Source organism: Triturus cristatus, chromosome 7 (assembly GCF_964204655.1).
Source record: "Triturus cristatus chromosome 7, aTriCri1.1, whole genome shotgun sequence".
NCBI lineage: Eukaryota > Metazoa > Chordata > Amphibia > Caudata > Salamandridae > Triturus > Triturus cristatus.
In genome coordinates, this window is record NC_140590.1 from 382,350,552 (window position 1) to 382,363,510 (window position 12,959).

The following is a 12,959-nucleotide window of genomic DNA, read 5'->3' on the forward strand; positions in this document are numbered from 1 at the left end:
AAATATAAGTTAAAATGCAGAATATAAATAGTTAAATAAATTTACCTAAAAAGTTTTATAATCCCAAGATCTTCCGCCTTTTCCTACAAGCCCATAGAAATGGGGCTAGGGAGAAGCACACTAGATGGTCTGGTAATGATTTTAAAAAGAATAGTACAACCCTACATTGGACAAAATGATGGCTCTTTAAAATCGGTATAATATACTTTTCCTTTCTTTAAGATAGCGACCACAGAAAAACAGTATATGAAGATCTGTTTGGGCGGAGGACTTGTCACCCCCGTAGTGCAGTGAGGGGAAGTATTATAGTTCCAAACGTTCTGTCCAACAAACTCTCACGTCCAAACCAGACGCCAAGGCGGTCTGGATCCCCTCTTTCACAACTTTATTCCCCCTCTCCACTAAACCATTAGACGCTGGGGAGTACAATGCTACTCTAAGATGTTTTATGTCCTTGCAGTTTAAGAACTTGCACATTTTCTCCAACACGAAATGTGTGCCGTTGTCTGTTACTACAACCTTGAGTGCACCCTTCAAAAATAATATTTTGCTGAGAAATGCAATAATTCACTCAGTATGTAGTGCTTCTACAAAACTGAAATACATCAATTTCGAAAAATAATCGACAGCCAAAATTACGTACCTCATTTCATGAAAAAATACCAAATATGGCCCCGAAAAGTTCAGACCAAGCTTTTCCCATGCTGCATTGGGGAACTGCGTTGGATGCAATGGGGCTTGCATCGTTCACCAATGCTTATCAGAAAGGAGACACTCTGGACATATGTAAATCAGTTTGTTACCCTGGCTATCCATAGAAGGCCACCAATAGTTTTTGTTTTATTTTCATCCCAGTATTTGTGGAACCGAGATGACCAAGGTGAGTTTTGTTTATAATCACCTTCCGTAACTCAGCAGCTGGAACAAACCTGTCCCCCCGCCGTAGTATGCCATTTTCCACCCATAAATCTTCAGCTACCTGTGCGAAAATCTTCAAATCCCCATTAAGACATCTTGGCTCAGGCCAGCTATGAGTGACATATTCAACCACCTTGCTCAAAATTTGATGTCTTGCAAGCCATCTTCCAGCCATCCTCTGTTATAACCGATTCGTACTCAGACACTGTGTCCACAACAACCACACACTGAATGTCATCCACTATTGAATCGTCCTCGTCATCCTTTTCCATAAGCATCCTGGACAGACAATCCGCACGGAAATTCCTACCACCTGAAATGTGCTTAACAATAAAATTGTATTCTTGTAACTTTGATACAAGTCTCATGAGTCTGGCAAACATTCTATTGTTAACTTTGTTGAAAATGTAGACTAAAGGTTTATGATCAGTATACAATTCAAAATTGTGGCCCCAAATATACATTTCAAACTTTTGGACCGCCCACATACACACCAGAGCCTCCCGTTCGATCGTGCTGTATTGACGTTCAAATTGTTTGAGTAACCTTGACGCAAACGCTACAGTCTGTTCGCATTTGTCTACCCTTTGGCTAAGTATGGCGCAGTTATGAGAGAAGTACAATCATTGCGAAATACATGTAGCGCTTGAGCTGTGACAATCAACTCTTTCACTTTACCGAACACTTTATCTAATTCCTCTGACCATTTGAAACCTTGGCCCGTCCCAAGCAACATCCTCAAAGGTTCCACCGTTTGTGCATAACTAGGCACAAACATGGCGTAATATTCAGCCAGCCTGAGGAAAGAACGTAAAGAATCTTTGTCCGTGGGTGCTCTGGCTTTCTCAATTACGTTTACCACTGAAAATGTTGGTTTTATCCCAGTACTCGACAAGATGTGGCCCAGATACTCTAACTCCTGCACAGCAAATTTACACTTGTCATCTCTGACCGTCATCTCTTTAGACTTAAAAATAGACAACACGCTCCTTAAAATTGCATTATGTTCCTCCAAAGTATTTGCTTATATCAGGATATCATTCAAGTATGCTTGTACCCTTTTTGTGCCCTGGAATAATGTGTCTATAAGTTTCTGAAACACGCTACCTGCCGATGCTAAACCAAAAGGTAGCCTTAAAACCTTATAGGCACCAAAAGGGGTCACGAATGTAGTCAACTCCTGAGACTCGTTAGACAAAGCCGCTTGGTGATACACTGATCTTAGGTTGATAAGAGAAAATGATTTGGCTCCCCCTAGATTCACCAGTAATACCTGGATTCTAGGCAGCGGGTGACAGTCAACGATAATGATTTTATTAGGTGCGTGTATGTCCGCGCAAAACCTGATCTCCCCTGACTTTTTGCATGCAATCACTATGGACGCCACCCACTGTGAAGAATCCGTAGGCTGTATGATTTCTTGAGAACATAAGTTTTGCAAAGTACTTTTCAGTTCCTCCCTGACACTCATTGGAACGGAACGCACTTTATGAGCTACGGGTTGGGCGTTAGGCATTAATCTTATGCGAAGTTCCATACCCTTTACCAACCCAACACGGTCATTAAATACAGATTGGAAATCAGATAGCATACCTTTCAAAAATCTCCCGTGGCCTCTCCTCCTGGGCACTCTACATGACACACCGGCAACTGCCCCACTTTAATCGAGTTCTCATCTCCTGAAACCAGGTACAGATCCATCTGTGCTGTCTTTCCACCCAATAATATTTTTCCCTTTTTTCTGCCATGTAAATCTGTGTTTCTATCTTTCTGCTTAAACATTGCACAATGCCCATAAAGTACCCAATCATTTTGATGTATTTTTCACCAAATGCTTGAGGATTCACATCTGACTGTAACAGAGAAACCTTTTTCCGGCAATGTTCATCAAATATGGTGTCTCAGAATGGTTATTGGAGAACCAGAGTCCGCCATGACCTGCAAAGAAATGTCGTTAATAGATGCTATACACAAAGGGCCCTTGATCATCACTGGATCTTCCTTGAAATCTAGTGTCAATAAAAGATTACTGTGAGGTTGGGTACTGGCCCGTGATTGGACCAAAGAGGGACAGAGTCCGTATCGAGGGGTATGGTCTATCTTTAATGGTCAAGTACAGTACACAATACAGGTTGGAATAGGTCCCGGTCTCCTTCCCCTGGTCCGGCGTTCTTCTTTCTCTCCTTCCCCTGGGGTTCTGGGTCCGGCGTTGGGGCTCCGAGGGGCATGAAAGGAAGAGAGACCACACTTTAGACCTACTGCTCTCTTTGTCTCATAGAAAGTGTAGGGGAAAGGGAGTGAGGAGTCACCGGGGTCCGCCACCAAAAAGTACGCTTGGCCGTGAATCAGGGAGACTGTGGTTGGACGTAACCCCCCCCCCACAACAAAAAAATATACCTGATTCGTACCCCGTGACCTCCCCAACAATAACCAAAAGAAAGCTACCTCCCTCCCCGTGTAGAAACAAAGCCCAGGACCCGGTCCCGTACCTTTCCCAGCCACGCTCCTCCTGGCGCGTGGCGGGGCGTGAAGCCGTGTAGTTGGCCTCCTGGCCCTCCGACTCTCCCGTCGCTGATTCTTCCTTCTCCTCCTCTTCGGGTCTCCACAATTCGTTCTCCGTCTACTTCGCTCTCCGTCTCCGTCCTCGATCCCTCCCTGACTCCTTCTCCTCCGTGGGCTTTCGCTCTTCCCTCGCCGCTGGCGTCCTCTTTACGTGGGATCTCCGCAGCCGATTGGTGCTCTGATGGTGACGTCAGAGCAGGACTCCCAGCCTCCGAGGCGAGCCAGGCCACATTAAAGGGGCCGCCTGCGTCCTGTAGATGGGCGGAAAGGTATAATCAACGAGGGTCCTTTCCTGTTCCTCCTCCTCTCCTGAGCCTATGCGACAATTACTAAAAGAATTTGTGCATGGATCAACTTCAACCTCCAAACTTTCCACACTTACTAGTTTCCTATTGCTTCTGCACAAATTCTGAAAATGACCTACTTTTTAGCATTATATACTACGTTTGCTAATAGCTGGACACCCCACAAAATTACTAATGTGGCTTTTAGAGCCGCATCTGAAACAAAAAACTGTATGTTTCTTTTGGGTGAATTTTTGCAATTTCCCTTTCACATTAACTGAACATAAAGAGTTCTCCAGGTCTCGCTCAGGAGAAGATACCACATTGACGCTAGAGCTGGAGTCTCCGTGCATGAATTTACTTGAGATAGCTTAACGTTTGATGCTCAGGGCTAAGTCAATCACTTCGGTCAAAGGTCGGTTTTTGCAGCCCAAATTCTTTCTTTAATTTTGCAAGAGGCGCAGCTGAAGACAAACTGATCCCTAATGTAATTGTCTGCTATGGGGCCAAAACCACACATGGTTACCAACACTCTTTGAGTGCTGAAATGTACTCTCCCACTTTCTCCTTCTCCATTTTAAGTATACGTTCTTTTGGCTACCACCAGATCAAGCTTGTTGGCGGTGGGATTGGTGCGATACTATCAAAAAGTATCTGAGCCACTTGACCCAAGCTCCCGAATAAACAATGCAAACTTCCGTGCGGGACTGTAACCCACAGCGTCAATTGCCACAAGATGATTTTGAATGACCTGAACCATTATGACCATATTATGACAGTCTCCCAGGTTTACGAAGGAAAGGCGGTGGTTGGGTGATACGGTGTGAGTTAGCCATGTCCAGAAATAGATTCTCTAACCACTACTCCTGAAGTGCGCACCAAAATATGAAGAGCTCAACTAACTGTGGACTAACTTTGTCAGTTCAGAGAGGAGACCCAAAGTATGTGTATAGATAATCTGAGTCACAGCGGAGGTGAAGGTGTAAAACCAATTAAATGTGTAAGTCTTAAATGTCTACACACAAAACATAAATGCAGCAACCGCCCAATGAAAAAAATCCTCCCAACTAGATCGGATTGATACTCCTCACCTCCAAGCTTGAACTAACGGGTCTTTAGGATTAACTGTGGGCTGCAGGAATCAAGCCGATACTTTTACTCTGGACAGCCGATGTGTTATGATGTGGCTGTCACACACACCACGCCGACATGTTACGTAAAACGTCACACAGCGTGTGATCAGAAACAAGCCCTTCGCGTCGTACTCTGGTTGTTGCTAGGTAACAAGAACGCTCGCGAGAGGAAACTCGACGTGGCACTCGAGGGCTCTCAAGGAAGAATGGTCGCGCTGCTCAATTCCGCCTCTGCTCCTCAGGGAATTTAAGAAAATGAGCTTTTGAGGATAGGGTGCCCCCGGTAGAAATGATCCTCCACCGCAGTACCAGTTGGTACTTCCGCTCACAAGCTGGAAAATCTCCACCAGCATACACCAGGAGTCTGCCGCTGGCTCTTGTTCCACGTGGGTGAAGACAGTGGGTGGAAACCAGTTTCCTGGTCGACGCCAGATGAAAGAAATACAACGGATGGCAGGTAAGATGCAGAAGAGACGTGGTTTATTATACGATTCCACCCACAGCATTAAGCGACCTCCTCGCCCGGTGATCGGACGGCAACTGACACGAAGCCATTCGAACCCTGGCCAGTGACCACTCCATGCGTGGGACACATTCAAAGCATAACATGAATAAACAGTTCTCACACACAGCCGTGCACCAGACATACATTCTATACAAACACTAAAACACTCACGTCAGGATTGGATGTGTTGAAATTTGTTGAACAAAACGTCAGGGCTTATAATACGTCTCCCCATTGCACCACTGGTGTTACCCTGTTTTCTTTACTAAGAGGTCGCAATGTTCACCCTACATTATATCTCAGATGGTTGAGTGAGAAAAAACATAATGTTGTTGACATGATGCCCAGTAAGAGGAGTGTATCTGATAGGGTTGTTGCACAACAAACTCGGATGAAGAACAGATTTGATAGTAAATACATACATTTTCATGCAGATCTACACACCGGTGATTGGGTGTTGATTAAAAATACAATCAGAACGAAAAAAGATTCTAAATATTCGGCTCCCATCCAAGTGGATAGGGTGAGCAAAGGTTCTGCACTCATCTTGGGTAAGGGCTGGTGGGATATGAGACAGCTGGTTAGACTTACTCCTGATCAAGTAGGCATTATATTTAAGACAAGCATTGAAAATGCAATAGTCTCGCCTTTGAGTAAGTTAAAGCCATTTACTTTGCTAATGGTATTGAATTGTAGCTTTGCATTATTTAGTGTATATTTGTGATATGTGCATATATTTGCTCTTCCTTCGCCCCTTTTGTGTGCCTTTTGCTATTGTAATCCTCACTATACGAAATTAACACACATACTATTCTTCTATTCATTCACCTCCCAAATCTGAAACACTGCTCTTTTCCTACTAACGCTATGCTTTAAACTACTACACAGCTAATTAAACAATTTAAACTACATACAACTACATCATATCCCAAATATACACTAAATAATGCAAAGCTAGAATACAATACCATTAGCAAAGCAAATGGCTTTAAACTTAATCAAAAGCGAGACCTATTGCATTTTCAATGCTTGTTTATTAAGGTAGCTGCCCCCAACCAGTTCTCTGCTGCTTCACCTTTACCGCCCAACTAGAATGTTAAGATCCACTGATCTCAACCTAGCTGCTATTCTACGCTTCAAGCTGGCTAGACAGGGAGGTAGGTAATGCCGCATCTTGGCTCCCAGACTCTGGAGTAATGTTCCCATATACCTAAGCAACGTCTCTAATCATCTTAGTTTCAGAAAACAGTTAAAGTCTTGGCTGCTCTAGGCGGGAGAACCTGTTTTAGTGACTGATGCTTCTGATGAGCTGGGAAGCACTTGCCTGGGCAGACATGAGCAGTGTAAATTATTATAGCATAACATAATTGTCTGTCTGCAACTGTGCTGGCAAGCCACACCATAAAAACACCCCAATGTCATGGCAGAAATTCAATAAAATATGTTATGGAAAGAAAAAAACACCCCAATACTAATACCCATTCAAGTCTGTTTTTGCATTTGATTGCTACTTTTGCTGGAAACAATTAGGAGTAAAGTCGGCAAAGGTTTTTTGGGTATTTTTGGACACAGGCACAGCTCTACTCTTCATGATTGCATGTCAGCATGTCACTGAGGGGAAAATTGTCTGACATTATATCCTAAATATGGTGTACAGAAATATTGTCCCACTGGGTGTAGATTTTCTATTAATTCAAATGGGGTGAGATTTTGGTAAATTATATTTGGAACCCAATATTAATGACAAATAATATTCTGACAATATTGTTTGACCAGACCCCCTTCACACAGATTACCATGCTGTATCCCGTAGGTGGGTCTTGCAGCAATGGCCTTCACAGAAATTGTGAGAGAGTGACAATCAAACCAGATGCGTAGCTGGGGGGAGGAGGGGCAGACCACCAAGAGCGGCACTTTTTGGGGGGGCGGCGGCGGGTTCAAGGTAAGTTTTCTTTTTTTTGATATTTTATTCTGTCTCGTCGTCTGTCGCCTCCCCCCGCTCATCGTCCTCTGTCAACCCTCCCCCACTCTCTTACCTGCACAGCCGTCATAAGCAGCCAACTGAGAGATCGACCCGGCGGCGAAAGCTCTAGCTACCCCACCAAATCGAACTGTGCTCAAAGTGCAAAACTGGGCACAAAAATATTTACGCTCATCAATTCTCTATGCATCAATTTCACAATGAGGCAATAAGCCCACAAAATAGGCAATAAACCCACAAAATAAGTGAAAATCCCTGCAAAATTCTAGGCCTGGAAATTTAAAATGTCTTCTCTCAAAAAGACAATTGAAGTTCTTCAAAGATTAAGCAAATGTGAATACAAACAAGAGACAACAGAAAGAGAGAAGAAGGCGAACAAAAGAGAGAGCAAGGCAGAAAGGACAAAATACGCAGCAATAAGGAGAGGGATCGGAATGTTATAAAGAGATCCAGAGAGACGGCGAGAAACCTGCAAAGCGTGAGGTGGGGAGGCGAGTAGCTGCAGAGACAGCGAATGTTTATTTATAGGCAGCACTTTTACCCAGAGGTCTCAAGGGATGTGAACCTGGAGAATAAATACAGCTGCATCTACACAGTAGGAGACACCGCGGGAGCAGAGGCTAACCAAGGTGCGGAAAATACCGCAATTGTTAACTGCGAAAGGAAGCCAAGGAAGGGATAGAGAGGGCAGGGAGGGCCGGGTGAGGGAGGGTGGACGGATGGAGAAAGAGGGGGAAGGAGAGGAAGAGTTGGAGCGAGAGGTTGGCAGATAAAAAGGAGGTGGCATGGGGAGACAGGAATTTGGTTTGAGGGATAAATGTAGGGAAAACGAATGAAGAGGTAGGGAGAAAGATTGGCAGATGATGACATATGAACAAATGGGAAGAGAGCGGGAGAGTCATGGATAGATGTAACGAGGTAGACATGGAGAGAGATGCGTGAGACAAGGAAAGCGAGAGAAAGACGAGGGAAAGGGTAGAAAGAAAACAAGATATACAGTTTTCTTAAAGTGGCACGAAAATCTGCTTTGGAATTAACACAACACTCCACCACACACTTCATTGGGAGGGAGGAGCGGGGGGGGGGGAAGCAGACCACGGACCCAGGATTGTGTGAAAAAGGCCGCTTTTAATGGAACATGTGCACATTACAAATTAACAACCTTGGCAAAAGCCTTCCAAAACTAAACCTCACTAAATAAACAGTACACCTAACCCCGCCACCCCGCCCCCTCCCCTAAATTTCTTCGAACCCGCCCGTACATTACAGCATTTAAAACAATACCAAACATTACATTACCATATACCCCACAAAACCTATAAATACAAACCTTCCGTTAAACAAACTCCCCTGCCTGCCCCTTTACAGCTATCACTCCCCCAACCTGTGTAACCGAACTAAAATAACCAACCTATCCTTTCCCTGTCGATAACCCAACTTCACAATTAATCAACCAACCTCAGCCAAAAACTGTCCAAATACAACTAACCCCCGCACTGCACCTGCTCCAAGCGACAAATACAGCCAAAAACCCCTGAGCACCTGTCCCACAAAAAACGCCAAACGAAAGAAAAAGACCAAACAAAAGATAAAAAAGGATATTAACTTGAAAATTGCAAAAAATTGCAAAAATTTTGGGGGAGGGGACAAAATTTTTCCAGCTAAGCTCCCAGCCACCAGGTGACCAAAAAACCTATAATGGTGGCTGGGAGCAGGAGCCCAAAGCATAAATACTTGGGCTCCTTTTGGGCTACAAACTAAAGAAGCCCAAAATACAAAACGTCCGGCGCGAGGCCAGCCTCCCCCTCGCAAGCCCCTCCCAAACCGCCCGGGGGGGACCTCCCAGCGGTCGGCTGCCCCCCCCCAAGCCCCCCTTGGGAGGGAGGAGCGGGGGGAAGCAGACCACGGACCCAGGATTGTGTGAAAAAGGCCGCTTTTATTGGAACAGGTGCACATTACAAATTAACAACCTTGGCAAAAGCCTTCCAAAACTAAACCTCACTAAATAAACAGTACACCTAACCCCGCCACCCCGCCCCCTCCCCTAAATTTCTTCGAACCCGCCCCCGCCCGTACATTACAGCATTTAAAACAATACCAAACATTACATTACCATATACCCCACAAAACCTATAAATACAAACCTTCCGTTAAACAAACTCCCCTGCCTGCCCCTTTACAGCTATCACTCCCCCAACCTGTGTAACCGAACTAAAATAACCAACCTATCCTTTCCCTGTCGATAACCCAACTTCACAATTAATCAACCAACCTCAGCCAAAAACTGTCCAAATACAACTAACCCCCGCCACCCAGAAAGGAGGGGGGGGGCTGAGAACTACCCACCCCCCTTTCTGCCTCCCTCATAAACATTAAACTCCCTGACCATGCTCTTGAACGTTCACGCATCTGGACAAAACTTCCCTCATTTCAAGCAGATATAAATCCATCCCCAGCTTAGATAAATGCACTCCATCTCCTCGAAAAAATTCAACTGCCTCAAAACGGATGTCTTTGTGCGTCACTCTCCCAAACCTCAAACTTCGGCAAAACCTAGAAATCTCCGCATTCACCTTCTTCCGTGGCCTATCAATAGCTCTGGGATTCACAGCCCCTCTCCAGACTCTCCGCGGGACCAACTCAGTCCACAAAACATGGCATCCCGACCAGCGCTCCTTTAATAAGGCTAAATCCCTCTTCATTGCCCGTAGTAAGACCACACCTTTAACTCCACAGAGATCATTTTCCCCCAAATGTATCAACAAAATATCCAGGCACTGTCCCCTCACCATGGCATTATTCAAACACGGAATAAGGTCCTTCCACACCATACCCCCTTTCCCCTTCCACAAAATTTTGAAAAAATGCTCATTAAACCCCAACATTTTCACGAAATAACTTTGGGACGCCTGAACCTGGGCCCATTTGATGAACGAATGCCCTACAATCCACACTGTCAACTCCTTCGAATGGGGCCCAGCCACAGAACCTGAAAAGAGAAAAACAGAATGAGACTCATAAAAGGGGGGTTGACGCGTGCGCCTGCCCCGCATTAACTCTCACATATTTTTGAAAACAGTCTGACGACCAGCGCCCCAGTCGCATAATGTCTCCTTGAGACCAACCCCTATTATGCGCCTCAGTCGCTGCCCATATCCTAAAAGAATGAGTCCCAAACTGAGCCCCGTCCAACCCAATCCTCTGCAACCCCTTACGCAAAACCATACGCAGCTGGTAATCAGTTACCCGGGAGCCATTGATATGTCTGAAAACCAAGTTGCTCCCAGACCCTCCTGACAATGTCTTCCACTGCCTTGCCAAACGCAACGGACACGTAACACTGGGAGATTCTGCCTCCAACCACACCCCTTTACCTATGCCCCTCTGATCGGTTTTCGAGTTGGCCAGCCAGATGTTCAGGCCCTTGTCTGCAAAAAACACATCTTGCCAGCAAATGCCCCGCCTACACTTGGTCCCTAAGAGCTCCGAAACTCGAAAAGCCCCAAAAAACATGAATGCCACAAGGGTGGCAAACAAAGAAGACTCAAAATCATCCCTGCAAACCACAGGTAAAACATCCAACAAACGGGCCAACGTCTGCCAAGAAAGAGGTGAGCGAGCCAATGTAACCCCTCCCCGCTCCCTAGCCCAACCCTCAAGCATCCTCCTACCCACTTCACCAGCAGAAGGGGAATAACCCCAAAGGAGTTTCCCCATGAAAGAAATTCCTGCCAATTTCCCAGCAATCGTGACCTTGGACAAGCCTCTCTCAATGAGGTCCAATATAAACTAAATAACATCTTCAGATCGGCGCCAAGACTCCTTCCTCCTGAAAGCTCCAGATGCCAAAAATTCCTTCCAGGCCAGTGCATATGCCGCCCGCGTGGACGCAGACAAGGAACCTACCACCAATTGAAATACCCTACGTTGCCTACATACCAGAGGTGCTCCGGCATCGGGGTCGGTGTCCTGTCCGCCCCCTTGGCCAGCCCATGGAATCTCCCCCACTGTGAACGAGACAAAGCATCCGCTATGTCATTGTCCACACCCGGAACATGCAAGGCCCTGAATGAAATATCATAACGCAGACAGCCCAGCACAAACACCCTCAACAACTTCAAGATCTGTTCCTCCCTGGCTGACTGCCTGTTGACAATTTTCACCACTGCCATGTTATCCACCCGGAAGAGCACCTTTTTATGCTCCAAGTCCTTCCCCCAGATGGTCAAAGCCACGAGTAACGGGAATAGTTCCAAGAAAGTAATGCTCCTCCCTCCATTCCTCCAGTCCTGCGGCCACTTCTCTGCGCACCACTTACCCTGCCAGTAAATGCCAAAACCATCACTGCCTGCCGCATCCGAAAACATTTGATCATCCCACTGTACATCCTCCCCTCTAGCCAGGGGCACACCGTTAAAGGAGTGCAAGAAAACCGACCACATGCGCAAGTCCTCCTTCACCCCTGCTGACAAGCGCACATGATGGTGTGGTAAATGCTGACCTGCCAATGCGCGGCCTAGCCGCCTACAAAACATCCTGCCCGCCCTGACCACTCTGCAAGCAAAATTGAGGTGCCCCAGTAACACTTGAATGTCCCTCACCTTCACCTTCGTTTTAGACAACATTCTGTCCAACAAATCCAGCATTTTGAGTTTTTCGTCATCAGGCAGTCGAGCTTGCATTGCAATGGAATCCATTTCAATACCCAAAAATGATAAGGATGTAGCAGGCCTACTGTCTTTTCAGGCGCCAACGGCACCCCCAGTTCCTCCATGAGCTCATGGAAAGTGTCCAGAGCAATCTGCCACTCCGCGGAGCCCGGGAAACCAACAAAAAAGAAATCATCCCAATAATGTGTGACCAAAACATGCCCGGTGCGCTGCGTAAAATACCATTGAAGGAAGGTGCTGAAACATTCAAATAGAGCACATGACACAGAGCAACCCATCGGTAATGCCTTATCCACGTACCACTTGCCCTCAAACTGGATCCCCAAAAGAGGCCAATCGTCAGGATGGACTGGAAGCAACCGAAAGGCCGACTTGATGTCACACTTTGCCATTTCTGCAGTTGCGCCCGCGGTCACCACTAGGGACATAGCCACGTCAACTGAGGAATAGGACACTGAAGCTGTATCTTCGTCAATAAAATCATTTACTGACGACCCCTCTGGCCATGACAAATGCTGAATCAGCCTGAACTGCCCCTCTTCCTTTTTAGGCACCACCCCAATAGGGGATATGATCAAATTCTGGACCGGCCAATCATCAAAAGGGCCTGCCATCCTCCCTTCACGCACTTCTTTAATCAGTTTCTCCTGCACCACTGTGCTATGTTCTGCCACAGATTTCAAATTATCTGCCCATCTTTTGAGCCGCGGCCCTTGGTAACCCAAATGGAATCCCCACTGAAACCCTTCCAACAGTGTCTGTTTCGCCCCCACATCCTCGTACCCCCGCAAAGCCTCCCCTAGCTGAGCCAACTTAATTGGCGTAGGAGCCCTTTGGCCCAGTACCTTGTGCACCCCTGCCCCCCCCCTTCCCCCCTGGTGTTGCTGCAGTGTGCCCGATGTACCT

General features: G+C 46.2%; 1 protein-coding gene across 1 annotated transcript in view; it reads right to left on the reverse strand.

Moving 5' to 3' along the window:
* Positions 1-1,498: 1,498 nt before the first annotated feature.
* LOC146809735 (uncharacterized) overlaps positions 1,499-12,959 on the reverse strand; it is a 59,581-nt gene continuing 48,120 nt past the window's right edge. The window contains exons 3-4 of the mRNA XM_085614885.1: positions 10,173-10,372; positions 1,499-1,885 (exon numbers count right to left, since the gene is read on the reverse strand). Of these exons, the coding sequence (XP_085471011.1) occupies positions 1,499-1,885; positions 10,173-10,372 (587 nt within the window). The remainder of the gene's footprint in view (positions 1,886-10,172; positions 10,373-12,959) is intronic.